The sequence below is a fragment of the Triticum dicoccoides genome, chromosome 6B, assembly GCF_002162155.2.
Source record: "Triticum dicoccoides isolate Atlit2015 ecotype Zavitan chromosome 6B, WEW_v2.0, whole genome shotgun sequence".
NCBI classification, from domain to species: Eukaryota; Viridiplantae; Streptophyta; class Magnoliopsida; order Poales; family Poaceae; genus Triticum; species Triticum dicoccoides.
Genome location: NC_041391.1, coordinates 220,195,258 through 220,214,270, shown reverse-complemented (window position 1 = coordinate 220,214,270; position 19,013 = coordinate 220,195,258). Strand labels below are relative to the sequence as shown.

Below are 19,013 nucleotides of genomic sequence, written 5' to 3'. Positions count from 1 at the left end.
TCCAGTAGTGAACCAGTTCACACAAAAGCTCAAGCTGATGGGGAAAGGTGGGCTAGGCATTTATACGTCAACACTTCACGTATGCCTCCCTCAGACCTACATGTGGACCAAAAGTGGCTGCAACTTTTTTTTTATTAAATCGTATCAGCCGGGTCTTGAACTCAAGACTTCTTGTCTCTGATACCATGTTGAATTCATGTTCCAGCCAAGACATCCAAAAATCCGAATTGATGAAGAGAAGGGTGCAATATATTTCAACACCCCCTCACGTCTAGACTATTTTAGCCCTGAAACGTGGGATTGATGTAGCCATGTAGGCGTTGGTAGGGTCATTAACTCAAGACCTTTTGACTCAGATACCATGTAGAAGTGCATGTGCCAATCAATTTACACAAAAACTCAAGCTGATGGGTAAAGGTGAGCTAAGCATTTACTCCATCAATGATGGAGTATATGTCAACACTCTTCACGCGTAAATAAAACTTATATCCTTGTTTGAAATAAAATCAAGAGTAAGCAGTGGTTACATATACCTGGAAAAAGCAAATCTGCAGCGACAACATATATGTAGCTGCTGCTTATTCGTCCGTGTGAAGATGACTCCACTTCACACTTACATACCAAACGCCACTTTTATGACAGTCTTATTATCCACTACTTGAAGATTTGAAGCAAGCAAACTATACCGACATGCTGGGTACGCACGCTGGCTGGTCGACGAGAGCATGCTACGCGCGTGCTCGATCGATCCTTATTTGATGGTTTGATCCATGAACTAGCAGCCGTTTGGGACGAAGCCAACCCTGCCACCACGCACGTCGTAGACCACCTCCATGTTGGCCTGCGCCATCGATCCGACCACCGCGACACCGGTGGGTGCGTAGGCCGGCGCCGGCGCGAACGCGAGGCACGCCACGCCGAAGACGTTTCTGGGGTCCTTGAAGTAGAGCATGTGGTCGATGACGAGCTCCGCCCCGCCGTGGAACCTGAGCGTGATCATCGGCACCGAGTAAGAGCTCTCCCTCGAGAAGTCGTAGCACGTCTCGAGCTCCCCCATCGGCGGCGCCCGGCGGTACTCCCGCATTTGCTCCCTGAACTCGTGCCGGAGAGCCGCGTACACGTGGTGGCTGAGGTAGTTGAAGGTGGTGTGCACCTCCAGCAGTGCGTCGCTGGCGAGCGCGGCGGGCGGGACGGGAAGATGCCGCACGCCCACGCTCACGCCGACGAGCCTGAGGAAGTAGAGGTTCGGGTGGGAAGTTTTGTCCCACACGGTGGCGTAGCCGCCCACCACGCCGCGGCCCGAGCGCTCCGGCCGGGTGGGTCCCAGGGAGAGGAAACCCGGGAAGCCCGGGTCCGCCGGCAGGCAGTAGGAGAAGGCGACTGTGTTTGGACACACAAGGACCCGTGACGCCAGCGAGTGGCGCTCCCTGCTGAGGTCGAGGACTCCGGAAGACCTGTCCGTCGTCGTGTCGGCGGTGGCGCCCATCTCTAAGCAAGCGAACCTGAACTGGTCGGCATGGACCGACCTCGAGAACGTGAGCGTGTCGGTGACGACGGTGGCGTTGAGCAGCACGGCGCCCTTCTTCTTCAGGGCGACCGTGCAGCTCCTGGGCCCGTTGCAAGCCCTGAGGGGACAATCTGGCGAGGCGCACGGGATCTGGGCGAGGGAGTGCGACCGGGAGGGGTCAAAGGACCTGTCGCACGGGTCCCCGTCGGCGGAGCACGGCTTGCACTGGAGCAACGTGGCCCCCACCGTGGCCGTGTCGAAGCCCACGGCGAGTTTCTGCACCGGGTTGCCGAAGCCGACGACGACGCTGTAGTCCGCCGCGCCCGGAAGAGCCGCGAGGGGAGCGCCGGTCGCGGGGATGGTGAGGCCAGCCTTGGAGTCCTCCGTGTCCGACTCGCCGAAGAGAGCGCGCAGGCGGAGGGAGTCGCGGTCGAAGGCGTCGCCGGCAGATAACATGCTTTGGCCCTCGCCGGCGCCGGAAGGAGAGCACGGGCTCAGCCGGTGCACTACAGGTAGGCGCCCTGCCGGTACTTCACCACCGTCTCCTAAACATATGCATAAAGTGTCGACAGGTTAATCAGTCAGCCTGCGGGGAATGAGGTACGTACGTACGCTCTGTCGTAGTAATGCGATCGATACTTCACCTGAAGGCGCTGGCGAGCAGGTCGGCGGGGTCCTCGAATCGGACGAGCGGACAAAGGTCTGCTTTCCGCCATTGATGAAGCTGGTGTGGGAGGAGCTACCGAGATGAGGGGCAAGAACGAGCAGGCAGAACAGCAGAGAAGGAATGGCAGAAGCCATTGCTTGTGATATTTCGATGGCAACGTGTAGCAAATGTTGCTGCGTATGGTACCTCGTAGAGAGACATGCCATATATATAGCCATGGCGTCGAGGCTGTGCGATCAGCATTGTTCTTGTAGCAAGGGTTCTTCTGTCATTCTGCGTGGTTTCTCTTGTTTATATGTTTCCACATACGATCAGCCCAAAGCTGGTGCGTATACACAACGTTTGTGCATACGTAAGCGGGTCGGGATTAGCGTCCGTGTGCTTCCAGCAGCAGAGGGAGGACAAAATGGTACGGCTAACCGGCGCCAGGGTGCATCCTTATGATGCGTTGCGTATCTCCTTCATGTTTTTTTTCTCAAGAACAAGTAACACAACGTTGCCTCTCATTTTCAAGAGGGAGATAATCAATTACAAGCCTCATAGGTGCGAAAACACATGCTCGTAGTGCATCACTAGTCGATCATTTACATCTTAACGTCTTACGACATGTAGAATGATGCTATCTTAGATGTGTCACATAGTAGCATAAAGTCTCTCAAAACAGATTTTTGCTCCGCTTTATAGTGGCGGAAGATGGGCGGGCCAAAAAGAAGAAAGCAGCCTACAAACTAGTGTTTCAAGGCCCAGGCAATAGATGTATAGTGTACAAATCCCATGGGCTGGGCGGGCCACGGCCCATTCAGCCTTGCAATAGCTCCGCGATAAGATGGGATGGCCCTCAAACAGAGTACACGGCCGAACAATACATAAAGATGGGATGGCCCTCAAACATGCCGATCCCAAGATAATCGGAACCCGCGGCACGCAGGCGACTACATTACTCAAATAGAATACAGGAGGAACTGAGTACAACACCACACTGAACCCTATAGCACCTAAGATCCACGACAACGCCCCCAGGAGGGAGAACGGCGTGATGCGTTGCCATTGCCGAATCCACAGCAGACATAGGTTTTCACCTGGAACCCGGACACAGAGAGGAGCACGACGACGACGTCTTCAAGAAGATAACGATGCCCGCAAGCGTCGTCGTCGGCGGCGACAAAGTGCAGAGCTTTCGCTCGGCAGTTCCCCCGCGTCACCATGAGGTTTTCAGGGCAAGCACACCGAGCATAGAACTCCAGATCTGGATCAGTGCACCACCACCGTGAAGACAGAAAGCGCGCCCGAGTCACCTACTGCACGACCTCTCGCCGTCCACACGACCAAGAGGTAAGGCCATCCCCGCCGCCATGGTGCCAGCCGGTGAGCCAACCAAGCGGACCGCCATCCAGGGCCGCCACCCCGGCATCGATGTCCAAGACTCCGCCAATCGTCCACGTCACGGTGCATCCACCACAGTAGCAGGAGTAAAAGGGGTCTCCTTTCACTCCTAGCCCGACATCAGCCACGGAGTCCGGGTCGGCGCCTCCACAGTAGGAGGCACCCATGCCTGCGTCTCCAACCGGTCCTGGTGGATCAGGGAAGACACTACCCCGTGACTATCGACGGTCGTCGCTGAGCACACTCCCACGACGCCATGTCCGTGGGCCTTGATGCCGATCAGCCCGACAATGTGGAGAAGCCCCAACCACCACAAATGCCCACTATGTCCGTAGAGAGAGGAACCTCAGCGCCCATAGGCACCACCCGGATCGAGCCCAAGCCCGCATACCCTGAGCGTGAACTCTGACTCGCCCCGGGCCCCAACCAGATCCGCCCGAGCACGAGCCCCAACTTGCCGCCATGCCTCGACCTAGAGCTAGGGGGAGGAAGCCCACTGCCACCACACTGCGCAACCGGGGACGGCATGGCACCCAGCTTCGAGCGCCACCGCCCCACCGACCCGCACCACCTGCACCCATGGACAAGGCCCACACAGCCGGAGACGTTGTTGGACCTCCGCCATGGCACACCTCCACACCAGTCACCACTAGCAACCTAGACTGCCGGCGGCGGCCGGTCCTCGCCACCGCAGCCCGCGCCGCCCGCAAGCCACATGCCGGAGGCACAACCCGTCCATATCTGAGACGGGAACTACCACCCCGACGCGCCGCCACCCCGCGAAGCACACCCCGCCGCCTCCTGGCCACACAGCCACCCTCGCCTCTACGCCAAGACGCCACCGCCGGCCGCCCCAACCGCAGTTTCACCGCGATGCCCTGCAGAGCACCGCGCTGTCGTCCGATGTCGCTGTCCCCGCCAGCAACCATGCGAGGGCGGAGAGGAGCCCCGCTGCCGCCGACAAGGGAGGGGAGGGGCGGGTGAAGGTTGGAGGTGGAGGCGCTAGGGTTCACCCTCCCGCTCGTGGGAGCGGACATGGCGTGATCAACCAATTTGTCCCACATAGTAGCATAAACGCCAAGGTGAAGAAGAGAAATAAGAAGTAAATGTTTGCCTTTCTTAATTAAGGTATGATCTCTTAGCAATTAGCATGATTTCTTTCATCATAAATTTAGAAATGTGTAGTCAATGGCGGAGCTACAGAAAATAGATGGACGGGACAGCCTGGCTTGGTCTAAAGGGAGACTGTAATTTTTACCATTATGGCCTAGTTTTTACACTCTTACTCTTGTGTTTTGGGCCTATGCTGGGCGAGCCATGGCACGTTTTTACTTGTAGGTAGCTCCACTAGTGTGTCTAGTTACTAGATATAAGACTAACAAATAATCCATTGTACTTGTATTTAAATTGAACATGTTGGAAAACGTTGAATGGAAAATAAAAAAAAATTCTACGCACACGCAAGATCTATCAAGAAGATGCATAATGAGGGGGAGAGAGTGTCTACGTACCCTCATAGATCGTAAGCGGAAGCGTTTAACAACGCAGTTGATGTAGTCGAACTTTCTTCGCGATCCAACCGATCGAGTACCGAACGTATGACACCTCCGCGTTCAGCACACATTCAGCTCGATGACGTTCGCGCCTTCTTGATCCAGCAAGACGGTGAGGTAGTGGATGAGTTCCGGCAGCATGACAATGTGGTGACGGTGACAATGAAGTTATCTCCGCAGGGCTTCGCCTAAGCACTATGAAAATATGATCAGGGTTGTAAATGGTGGAGGGGGGCGCCGCACACGGCTAAGCAATTGTCTTGGAGTGTGCTAGGCGCCCCCTCCCACATATATATATATATAGGTGGGGGGGGGGTGGAGGGAGCAGCTAGGAGGCGCCCCAAGTAGGCCGAATCATACTTGGGGTCTTCTCCCACATGGCGCCCCCTTCCTTATTTGGAGTGTGGGAGGAAGGAAGGAGGAGGTGCCCCCCTTTCCTTTCTCTCCTGAGGAGGGAAAGGCAGGAGGGGCCACCCCTCCCCTTTCCTTACCCTAGGGCCAGCCAGCCAAGGGAAGGGGCACACCAGCCCCTTTGTGGGCTGGTCTGTCCCCCCTTTTGGCCCATAAGGCCCATACACTTGCCCGGGGTGCCCGGAACCCCTTCTGGTGACCCGATGAGTACCCGGTGCACTTCGAAACTAATCTTGTGTTCGAATACATCGTCCTATATATCAATGTTTACCTCTTGACCATTTTGAGACTCCTCGTGATGTCCGTGATCTCATCTGGGACTCCGAACAACATTCGGTCACCAAATCATATAACTCATATAACACTATATCGTCAATGAACGTTAAGCGTGCAGACCCTACGAGTTCGAGAACCATGTAGACATGAACGAGACACCTCTCCGGTCAATAACCAATAGCGGAACTTGGATGCCCATATTGGCTCCTACATATTCTACGAAGATCTTTATCAGTCGAACCGTTATGATAGCATACATAATTCTCTTTGTCCATCGGTATGTTACTTGCTCGAGATTCGATCGTCGGTATCTCTATACCTAGTTCAATCTCGTTACCGGCAAGTCTCATTACTCATTCCGTAATACAACATCTCATAACTAACTAATTACTTATTTGCTTGCAAGGCTTCTTATGATGTGTATTACCGAGAGGGTCCAGAGATACCTCTCCGATACTCGGAGTGACAATTCCTAATCTTGATCTATGTCGATTCAACAAACACCTTCATAGATACCTATACAACATCTTTATGATCACCCAGTTACGTTGTGATGTTTGATAGCACACAAGGCATTCCTCCAGTATCTGGGAGTTGCATAATCTCATAGTCGAAGGAATATGTATTTGACATGAAGAAAGCAATAGCAATAAACTGAATGATCATTATGCTAAGCTAACGAATGAGTCTTGTCCATCACATCATTCTCCTAATGATGTGATCCCGTTATCAAAGGACAACACATGTCCATGGTTAGGAAACCTTAACCATCTTTGATCAACGAGCTAGTCTAGTAGAGGCTTACTAGGGACACATTATTTGTTGATGTATTCACACATGTATTTAAGATTCCGATCAATACAATTCTAGCATGAATAATAAACCTTTATCATGAATAAGGAAATATAAAATAGCAACTTTATTATTGCCTCTAGGGCATATTCCCTTCAGTCTCCCACTTGCACTAGAGTCAATAATCTAGTTCACATCACCATGTGATTAATACCCATAGTTCACATCGCCATGTGACTAACCCCCAAAGAGTTTACTAGAGTCAATAATCTAGTTCACATCGCCATGTGAAACACTGAAAGAGTACTAAGGTGTGATCATGTTTTGCTTGTGAGAGAAGTTTAGTCAACGGGTCTACCACATTCAGAGCCGTATGTATTTTGTAAATTTCTATGTCTACAATGCTTTGCATGTAGCTACTCTAGCTAATTGCTCCCACTTTCAATATGTATCCAGATTGGGACTCAGAGTCATCTGAATCGGTGTCAAAGCTTGCATCAATGTAACTCTTTACAACAAACTCTTTATCACCTCCATAACCAAGAAATATTTCCTTAGTCATCTTAGGTAACTAAGGATAATTTTGACCCATGTGCAGTGATCTACTCTTGCATCACTATTGTACTCCCTTGCCAAACTCATGGCAAGGTACATAATAGGTCTGGTACATCAGCATGTCATACTTTATAGAACCTATGGTTGAGGCATAGGGAATGAATTTCATTCTATCTCTATCTTCTGCCGTGGTCGGGCTTTGTGTCTTACTCAACTTCACACCTTGTAACACATGTAAGAACTCTTTCTTTGACTGGTCTATTTTGAACTTTTTCAAAACTTTGCTAAGGTATGTTCTTTATGAAAGTCCTATTAAATGTCTCGATCTATCCCTATAGATCTTGATGCCTAATATAGTAATATGTAAGCAGCTTCACCGAGGTCTTTCATTGAAAAATTCTTATTCAAGTATCCTTTTATGCTATCTAGAAATTCTATATCATTTCCAATCAACAATATGTCATCCACATATAAAATCAGAAATGCTACAGAGCTCCCACTCACTTTCTTGTAAATACAGGCTTCATGTAAGTCTGTATAAAACTATATGCTTTGATCACCTCATCAAAGTGTATATTCCAACTCCAAGATGCTTGCACCAGTCCATAGATGGATCGCTGGAGCTTGCACAATTTGTTAGCACCTTTAGGATCAACAAAACCTTTTGGTTGCATCATATACAACTCTTCTTTAAGAAATCCATTAAGGAATGCAGTTTTGATGTCCATTTGCCAGATTTCATAATCATATAATGCAGCAGTTGCTAACATGATTTGGACAGAATTAAGCATCGCTACGGGTGAGAAAGTCTCATCGTAGTCAACCCCTTGAACTTGTCGAAAACCTTTTGTGACAAGTCGAGCTTTGTAGACAGTAACATTACCATCAGCATCAGTCTTGTTCTTGAAGATCCATTTATTCTCTATGGCTTGCCGATCATCGGGCAAACCCACCAAAGTCCATACTTTGTTCTCATACATGGATCCTATCTTAGATTTCATGGCCTCAAGCAATTTATCGGAATCTGGCCTCATCATAGCTTCTTCATAGTTTGTAGGTTCGCCTTGGTCTAGTAACATGACTTTTAGGACAGGATTACCATACCACGCTGGTGCGGAACATGTTCTGGTTGACCTACGAAGTTCAGTAGTAACTTGATCTGAATTTTCATGATCATCATCATTAGCTTCCTCTCTAGTTGGTGTAGGCATCACGGGAACGGTTTTATATGAAGTGCTACTTTCCAATTTGAGAGAAGGTACAATTACCTCATCAAGTGCTACTTTCCTCCCACTCACTTCTTTCGAGAGAAACTCCTTCTCTAAAAAGGACCCATTCTTGGCAACAAAGTTCTTGCCTTTGGATCTGTGGTAAAGGTGTACCCAATAGTTTCTTTTGGGTATCCTATGAAGACACACTTCTCCGCTTTGGGTTTGAGCTTATCAGGCTGAAGCCTTTTGACATAAGCGCCGTATCCCCAAACTTTAAGAAACGACAACTTAGGTTTCTTGCCAAACCACAATTCATACAGTGTCGTCTCAACGAATTTTAGACAATGCCCTATTTAACGTGAATGCATATGTCTCTAATGCATAACCCCAAAACGATAGTGGTAAATCGATAAGAGACATCATAGAACGCACCATATCTAATAAAGTACGGTTGCAATGTTTGGACACACCATTACGCTGTGGTGTTACAGGTGCCGTGAGTTGTGAAACAATTCCACAGTGTTTTAAATGAAGGCCAAACTCGTAACTCAAATGTTCGCCTCCACGATCAGATCATAGAAATTTATTTTCTTGTTATGATGATTCTCCACCTCACTCTGAAATTCTTTGAACTTTTCAGATGTTTCAGACTTGTGTTTCATTAAGTAGATATACCCATACCTACTCAAATCTGGTGGGGAACATTGCATGGGAGACAAAAAAAATTCCTACGCCCACCAAGATCAATCTAGGAGATGACCATCTATGAGAGGAGACATTGCATCTACATACCCTTGTAGATCGCTAAGCGGAAGCGTTAAGAAACACAGTTGATGTAGTCGAATGTATTTGCGATCAAATCACGATCCGTCCAGCGAACTTCCGATCCAAGTGCCGAACCGATGGCACCTCCTTGTTCAACACACGTACGACTTGATGACGCCTTCACCTCCTCGATTCAGCAAGTGATGGTGAAGTAGTAGCTCGAGTCCTCCGGCAACATGACAGCGTGGTGGTGGCGGAATATCAACAGAGCTTCGCTAAGCACTACGAAAAGGAAGAGGGATGCGAGGGAGAGGAGAGCCAGCGCCACGGCGTGGAGATGTGCTCTAGGGTGCGGCTGCCCTCTCTCTACCTCTCTATATATAGGGGAATGGAGGAGGGGGTGGTGCCCCTAGGGTTTCCCCTGGGGGGGGAGGGTAGATGGGATCTCCCCTAGGGTGACTTGCCCCCCAAGGCAGGAGGTGGGAAGCCCTAGGCGGGCACCCCCAACCCTCTTGGTTACGTGAGATGGGGTGAGGGGGGCGCTCAGCCCCTTAGTGGGCTGGTTTTCCCCCTCCCCATGGCCCATGCCCCCCCCAACACTTGCCCCCCCGAAACCCCTTTCGGTGACGTTGGTCATCACCTGGTACCCCCAGAACAATTCTGGAGTCTAATACCCTTCATCCAATATATCGATCTTCACCTTCGGACCATTCCAGAGTTCCTCATCATGTATGGGATCTCATCCGGGACTCCGAACAACCTTCGGTAACCACCATAATGACTCAACTATACTTATATCGTCACCAAACGTTAAGTGTGTAGACCCTGCAGGTTCGAGAACTATGCAGACATGACCGAGACACCTCTATGGTCGATAACCAATAGTGGGACCTGGATGCCCATATTGGTTCCTACATATTCTACGAAGATTTTATCAATCGATCCTCGATGTCAAGGATTCAGCTAATCCCATATGCAGTTCCCTTTGTCTATCGGTATGTTACTTGCCCAAGATTCGATCGTCAGTATCTCCATACCTAGTTCAATCTCATTACCAGCAATTCTCTTTACTCATTCCATAATACAAGATCCCGTGGCTAACTCATTGGTCACATTGCTTGCAAGCTCATTGTGATACTGTATTACCGAGTGGGTCCTGAGATACCTCTCCGTCATACGGAGTGACAAATCCCAGTCTTGTTCCATGCCAACTCAACGGACACCCTCAGAGATACCTGTAAAGCACCTTTATAGCACCCAGTTATGTTCCAACATTTGGTACACACAAGGTACTCCTCCGGTGTCAGCGAGTTGCATGATCTCATGGTCATAGGAACATATACTTGACATGCATAAAACGATAGCAATAAACTTGACACGATCATATGCTACATTTATAGTTTGGGTCTTGTCCATCACATCATTCTCCTAATGATGTGATCCCATTATCAAATGACAATTCATGTCCATGACTAGGAAAACATAGCCATCTTTGATCAACGAGCTAGTCCGGTAGAGGCTTACTAGGGACACATTGTTGTCTATGTATCCACACATGTATCTGAGTTTCTGATCAATAGAGCTCTAGCTTGGATAATAAACGATTATCATGAACAAGGAAATATGATAATAACCAATTTATTATTGCCTCTAGGGCATATTTCCAATAGTCTCCCACTTGGAGTAGAGTCAATAATCTAGTTCACATCGCCATGTGATTTAACACTCATAGTTTACATTGCCACGTGACTAGCACCCAAAGAGTTTACTAGAGTCAATAATCTAGTTCACATCACCATGTGATTAACACCCAATGAGTTCTGGGGTTCGATCATGTTATGCTTGTGAGAGAGGTTTTAGTCAATGGGTCTGCAACATTCAGATCCGTGTGTACTTCGCAAATCTTCATGTCGTATTGTAGATGCTGCTACCACGCTCCACTTGGAGCTATTCCAAATGGTTGCTCCACTATACGTATCCGGTTGGCTACTCAGAGTCATCCAGATTGGTGTTAAAGCTTGCATCGACGTAACCCTTTACGCCAAACTCTTTATCACGTCCATAACCGAGAAACATATTCTTATTCCTTAATTTTGACCGTTGTCCAGTGATCCACTCCTGGATCACTCTTGTACCCCCTTTCCAGATACATGGCAAGGCACACATCAGGTGTGGTACACAGCATGGCATACTGTATAGAGCCTATGGCTAAGGCATAGGGGACGGCCTTCGTCCTTTCTATTTCTTCTGCCGGGGTCGAGCTTTGAGTCTTACTCAACTTCACACCTTACCACTCAGGCAAGAACTCCTTCTTTGACGAATCCATTTTGAACTCCTTCAAAATAATGTCAAGGTATGTGCTCTGTGAAAGTCTTATCAGGCGTCTTGATCTATCTCTATAGATCTTGTTGCCAATATGTAAGTAGCTTTACCCAGGTCTTCCTTTGAAAAACTCCTTTCAAAAAACCCTTTATGCTTTCCAGAAATTCTACATCATTGCTGATCAACAATATGCCATGCACATATACTTATCAGAAATGCCGTAGTGCTCCCACTCACTTTCTTGTAAATACAAGTTCCTTCCAAATTTTGTATAAACCCAAACGCTCTGATCACCTCATCAAAGCGAAGATTCCAACTCCGAGACACTTGCACCAGTCCATAAATGGATCGATGGAGTTTGGGCACTTTGTCAGCATTCTCTGGATCGACAAAACCTTCCAGTTGCATCATATACAACTCTTCCTTAAGGAAACCATTAAGGAATGTTGTTTTGACATCCATTTGCCAGATTTCATAATCGAAAAATGCAGCTATTGCCAACGTGATTTTGATGGACTCAAGCATCACTACGGGTGAGAAAGTCTCATCATAGTCAACTCCTTGAACTTGTGAAAACCCCTTTGCCACAAGTCAAGCTTTATAGAAGGTGACTTTACGGTCCGCGTCCGTCATCTTCTTGAAGATCCATTTATTCTAAATGGCTTTTCGCCCTTCAGGTAATACTTCCAAAGTCCATACTTTGTTTTCATACATGGATCCCATCTCAGATTTCATGGCCTCTAACCATTTGTCGAAATCCATGCCCACCATTGCTTCTCCATAGCTCGTAGGTTCATCGTTGTCCAACAATATGACATCCAAGACAGGGTTGTTGTACCACTCAGGAGTAGTACGTATCCTTGTCGACCTACGAGGTTTGATAGTAACTTGATTCGAAACTTCATGATCTCTATCATCAACTTCCTCTTCAACTATCGTAGGTGCCACAGAAACATCTTTCTGTGTTGCGCTACTCTCTGGTTGAAGTAAAGGTTCAACAACCTCATCAAGTTCTATCTTTCTACCACTCAATTATTTTGAGAAAACTCTTTCTCGAGAAAGGACCCATTCTTAGCGACAAACACTTTGCCCTCGGATCTGAGATAGAAGGTATACCCAACCATTTCTTTCGGGTATTCTATGAAGACGCATTTGTCCACTTTGGGTTTGAGCTGTTTCGGCTGAAGCCTTTTGACATAAGCATCGCAACCCCAAACCTTAAGAAACGAGAGCTTAGGTTTCTTGCCAAACCATAGTTCATACGGTGTCGTGTCTATGGACTTAGATGGTGCCCTATTTAAACTGAATGCAGTTGTCTCTAACGCATAACCCCAAAAAGATAGTAGCATATGAGTAAGAGACATCATAGAACGCACCATATCCAATAAGGCACGATTAGGATGTTCAGACACACCATTACGCCGTGGTGTTCCAGGTGGCGTCAATTGTGAAACTATTCCACATTGTCTTAAGTGATTGCCAAACTCATAACTCAGATATTCTCCCCGTCGATCGGATCGTAGGAATTTAATCTTCTTGTTATGATGATTCTCAACCTCACTCTATAAACTACTTGAGCTTTTCAAACATTTCGGACTTATCCTTCATTAAGTAAATATACCTATATCCACTCAAATCATCGGTGAAGGTGAGAAAGTAACGATATCCACCACGCGCGTCAATGCTCATTGGACCACACACATCAGTATGTATGATTTCCAACAAGTCACTTGGCTGTTCCATAGTTCCGGAGAACGGGGTTTTAGTCATCTTGCCCATGAGGCATGGTTCGCATGTGTCAAGTGATTCAAAATCAAGTGACTCCAAAAGTCCATCAGCATGGAGTTTGTTCATGCGCTTTACACCAATATGACCCAACTGGCAGTGCCACAAGAAAGTGGTACTATCATTATCAACTCTACATCTTTTGGCATCAACGTTATGAACATGTGTATCATCACTATCGAGATTCAATAAGTATAAACCCCTCACAATGGGTGCATGACCATAAAAGATGTTGCACATATAAATAGAACAACCATTATTCTCTAATTTAAATGAGTAACCATCTCGCATTAAACAAGATCCAGATATAATGTTCATGCTCAACACGTGCACTATATAACAATTATTCAGGTTCATCACTAAAACCGATGGTAATCAAAGAGCGAGCGTGCCGATGGCGATCACATCAACCTTGGAACCATTTCCCACGTGCATCGTCGCTTCGTCCTTTGTCAGCCTCCATCTATTCCCTAGTTCCTGCTTTGTGTTGCAAATGTGAGCAATTGAACCGATATCAAATACCCAGGAACTACAGTGAGAGTTAGTAAGGTACACGTCAATAACATGTATATCATATATACCTTTGTTGACGTTGGCTCCCTTTTTGTCGGCCAAATACTTGGGGCAGTTCCGCTTCCAGTGGCCAGTTCCCTTGCAATAGAAGCACTCAGTTTCTGGCTCGGGTCCGGGTTTCTTCATGGGAGGAGGGGCAACTGCTTTGCCACCCTTCTTGAAGTTTCCCTTCTTTCCCTTTCTCTTCTTGGAACTAGTGGTTTTATTCACCATCAACACTTGATGCTCCTTCTAGATGTTTGACTCAGCGACTTTTAGCATCACGAACAGCTCGGAGACTGAATTATTCATCCCTTGCATGTTATAGTTGAACACAAAGCTCTTGTAGCTAGGTGGTAGCGATTGAAGAACTTTGTCAGTGACAGCCTCTGGTGGGAGCTCAATTCCCAACTCAGCCAGACGGTTGTAGTACCCAGACATTCTGAGTATGTGCTCACTGATAGACCCGTTCTCCTCCATCTTGCAAGCATAGAACTTATCAGAGGTCTCATACCTCTCGATCCGGGCATTCTTCTCAAAGATAAACTTCAACTCCTCGAACATCTCATATGCTCCATGACATTCAAAACGCCTTTGAAGTCCCGACTCTAAGCCATACAACATGGTGCACTAAACTATCGAGTAGTCATTAACACGCGACTGACAGGTGTTCACAGCGTCTGCAGTTGCTGGAGGGGGTGGCACACCAAGTGGTGCATCTAGGACATAAAGCTTTTGGGCAGTCATGAGGATAATCCTCAAATTACGGGACCAGTCCACAAATTTACTTCCATCATCTTTTAGCTTAGCTTTCTCTAGGAACGCATTGAAATTCAGGGGAGCTACTGCGCGAGCCATTGATCTACAACATAAATTTTCAAAGGCAACTTTGGACTATTGTCCATGATAATCAGTTTAATTAATCATAATACCTAAGAACTCCCACTCAAACCAACATTCCTCCGGTTGTCCGAGTGTAACACGATCCAAATTCACCAACCCAAGTCCGATCATCACGTGAGATGAGGTGGTTTCAATGGTGAACATCTCCATGTTATTCATATCTGGTATATGACTCGTGTTCGACCTTTCGGTCTCTTGTGTTCTGAGGCCATGTCTGTATATGCTAGGCTCGTCAAGTTTAACCCAAGTGTTCCGCATGTGCAACACTGGCTTGCACCCGTTGTATGTGAACATAGAGTCTATCACACTCGATCATCACGTGGTGCTTTGAAACGACGAACTTTCACAACGGTGCACACTTGGGGAGAACACAATTTTTATCTTGAAATTTTAGTGAGGGATCACCTTATAATGCTACTGTCGTCCTAAGCAAAATAAGATGCATAAAGAATTGACATCACATGCAAATCATAAGTGACATGATATGGTCATCAACTTGTGCTTTTGATCTCCATCACCAAAGCATCGGCATGATCTCCATCATCACCGGCATGACACCATGATCTCCATCATCATGATCTCCATCATCATGTCGCCATTGGGGTTTTCACGCCAACCATGCTTCTACTACTATTGCTACCGCTTAGAGATAAATTAAAGCATTACATAGCGCTTAATGATTGACACGCGGGTCATACAATAATTAAAGGCAACCCTATGGCTCCTGCCGGTTATCGTATGCATCGACATGCAAGTCGATATAAACTATTACAAACATGATCATCTCATACATCAGATATATCTCATCATCTCTTTGGCCATATCATATCACAACATACCCTGCAAAAACAAGTTAGACGTCCTCTAATTGTTGTTGCATGTTTTACGTGGCTGCTATGGGTATCTAGCAAGAACGATTCTTACCTACGCAAAGCCACAATGGTGATATGCAAGTTGCTATTTAACCTTCTACAAGGATCGCATTTGTCGAATCCGATTCCACTAAGGTGGGAGAGACTGACACCCGCTAGCCATCTTTATGCAACAAGGTCACATGTCTGTCGATGAAACCGGTCTCATGTACGTGGACATGTAAGGTTGGTCCGGGCCGCTTCATCCCACAATACCGCCGAATCAAGAAAATACGAAGGAAGGAAGCAATTTGAATATCAACACCCACAAACTCCTTTGTGTTCTACTCATGATGTCATCTACACATAGACCTATCTCTGATACCACTTTTGGGGAACATTGCATGGGAGAAAAAATTCCTACACTCACCAAGATCAATCTAGGAGATGACCACCTACAAGAGGAGATATTGCATCTACATACCCTTGTAGATCGCTAAGTGGAAGCATTCGAACGTCTTTGCGATCCAATCACGATCCATCCCGTGAACTCCCAATCCAAATGCCGAACTGACGGCACCTCCGTGTTCAACACACGTAAGGCTTGATGACGTATTCACCTCCTCGATCCAGCGAGCGATGGTGAAGTAGTAGCTCGAGTCCTCCGATAGTACGACAGCGTGGTGGCGACAATGGTGGTGGAATCTCAGCAGAGCTTCGCTAAGCACTACAGATAGGAAGAGGGATGCGAGGGAGAGGAGAGGCAGCATCGTGGCGTGGAGATGTGCTCTGAGGTGTGGCTGACCTCTCTCTACCTCTCTATATATAGGGGAAGGGGGGAGGGGGTGGCGCTCTTAGGGTTTCCCATAGGGGGAGGCGGCGGCCAGGGCGGATGGGATCTCCCCTAGGGTGACTTGCCCCCCAAGCCGGGAGGTGGGAAGCCCTAGGGGCGCCCCAACCCTCCTAGTTACGTGACATGGGGTGAGGGAGGCTCTCAGCCCCTTAGTGGGATGGTTTGCCCCCTCCCCTTGGCCCATGGCCCCCCCAAAACTTGCCAGCGCCCCCCGAAACCCCTTTCGGTGACGCTGGTCATCACGCAGTACGCCCGGAACAATTCCAGACTTCAATATCCTTCGTCCTATATATCGATTTTCACCTCTGGACCATTCCGGAGTTCCTCATCGCGTCCGGGATCTCATCCGAGACTCCGAACAACCTTCGGTAACCACCATAATGACTCAACTATACTTATTTCATCACCAAACTTAAGTGTGTAGACCCTGCGGGTTCGAGAACTATGCAGACATGACCGAGACACCTCTATGGTCAATAACCAATAGTGGGATCTGATGCCCATATTGGTTCCTACATATTCTACGAAGATCTTATCGGTCGAACCTCGATGTCAAGGATTTAGCTAATCCCATATGCAGTTCCCTTTGTCTATCAGTATGTTACTTGTCCGAGATTCGATCATCGGTATCTCCATACCTAGTTTAATATCGTTACCGGAAAGTCTCTTTACTCATTCCGTAATACAAGATCCTGTGGCTAAATCATTAGTCACATTGCTTGCAAGCTCATTGTGATACTGTATTATCGAGTGGGCCCTGAGATACCTCTTCATCATACAGAGTGATAAATCCCAGTCTTGATCAATGCCAACTCAACAAACACCCTCGGAGATACCTGTACAACACCTTTATAGACACCCAGTTATGTTGCCATGTTTGGTACACACGAGGTACTCCTCCGGTGTCAGTGAGTTGCATGATCTCATGGTCATAGGAACATATACTTGACATGCAGAAAATGATAGCAATAAACTTGACACGATCATATGCTACATTTATAGTTTGGGTCTTGTTCATCACATCATTTTCCGAATGATGTGATACCGTTATCAAATGACAACTCATGTCCATGGCTAGGAAAACATAGCCATCTTTGATCAACGAGCTAGTCCGATAGAGGCTTACTAGGGACACGTTGTTGTCTATGTATCCACACATCACTACAAAAAAAGACACATCCGTGACATTTTGGGCCGAACGAAATTTTTTCTGTCATGCTTATGACACTTCTATGACGATAATTATGACAAAACCCGGTATCATCATAGATGTGGTGGGATCCTACTTCTATGACAAAAAATCATGACAGAAAATGGGCGGGCCGGAGACGAACCTGCATGACATTCTTTGGGCCATCCATGACAGAAAAAATCCTAGTAGAAGCGAGGGCAAGAAAAATTTCGGGTAGTTCCCGGTTATAGTGGGTGGTCGGGGCCGAGCGATGCACGGAGCTTTGCGCATTTCTCTCGTACACGTACGCGCGTGTGTGTGAGGCATTGCGCTCTAACTGAACCCGAGTGAGGCGTTGGGCTCTAACTAAACCCGAGCGATTTCACTAGCTACGTTACTGAACCCTGATCGATCCCTTGCTATTAACTGAACCTGAGTGATTACTTCACTACTACTGCTAACTGAAGCCGATCAAACTTGCTGCCTCTTCATGAACAGTGAACATGGGGGTTGGTTGAACCAGTCGAGACATACGTGGTTGGTGTTGGATGAACATTTCCTGGTGGGGGTTGGATGAACAGGGGGCTGTGGTAGTAGTAGTAGGCCGTTGCTGCTGGATGAACAGGACCCCGAGAGGAGGCCTCCACAACTGACCAGCTGGTTGGGGGTGGATGAACAGGATCCCTTGGAGGGCTGGTGGAAGAGTAGCCGGTGGAGGGCTAGATGAACAGTAGCCCATGGATGAACAGTAACTGGTGGAGGCAGGTGGAAGACGCGGTGGATGAACAGTGCATGTGGAGGATGAAGGAAGTCGACGGTGGGTGAACAGTAGCCCCGTGGAGTCCCGTTTTGTGGTACGCCACACCCCTCCGATGGATAGGACCCCTGTTTCGATCGTAGCGCTCCAACACAAGTCTGTTTCCTTCGTTTTCTAGTACGCCACACCCCTCCTGATGAACAGGACCCCCATTTCGACTGTAGCGCTCCAACACAAGTCCGTTTCCTCGGTTTTGCGGTAGGCCACACCCCTCCCGATGAACAGGACCCCCATTTCGACCGTAGCGCTCCAACACAAGTCCGTTTCCTCGGTTTTGCGGTAGGCCACACCCCTCCCGATGAACAAGACCCCCGTTTCTGCCGTAGCCAGTCGAACAGAAGGCCGTTTCCTCTGTTCTGCGGTACGCCAGACCTCATTTTGGCTGTTCCATCCAAGTCGGTTGGCTCCCGATGAACACGAGCATTCTGTTGCCTCCCGATGAACATGATGTAGTTTCTCCGTTCCAACCTAGCCGGTTGGCTGCCGATGAACATGACACCGTTGCTGCCCTCCGCTGCCTCTCCATGTACACGAGCCCTAGCCGTACGTATGCATGAGTAGGCGTTCGAGACCCCGCCCATATGTACGTACGTGGCCGTATTTACTTTCTTGCACCCTAGTTGTACGTACGTGTACACA

The 19,013-nt window shown here is 47.9% G+C and overlaps 1 protein-coding gene across 1 annotated transcript; it reads right to left on the bottom strand.

Annotated features, from left to right (window-relative positions):
- Nucleotides 1-775: 775 nt before the first annotated feature.
- Nucleotides 776-2,308, bottom strand: LOC119326401 (aspartyl protease 25-like). The gene is made up of 2 exons (XM_037600058.1): nucleotides 2,152-2,308; nucleotides 776-2,052 (listed from the first exon to the last, which is right to left on the bottom strand). Exons 1-2 carry the CDS (start codon nucleotides 2,306-2,308, stop codon nucleotides 776-778), a joined length of 1,434 nt encoding a protein of 477 aa, XP_037455955.1.
- Nucleotides 2,309-19,013: the final 16,705 nt, after the last annotated feature.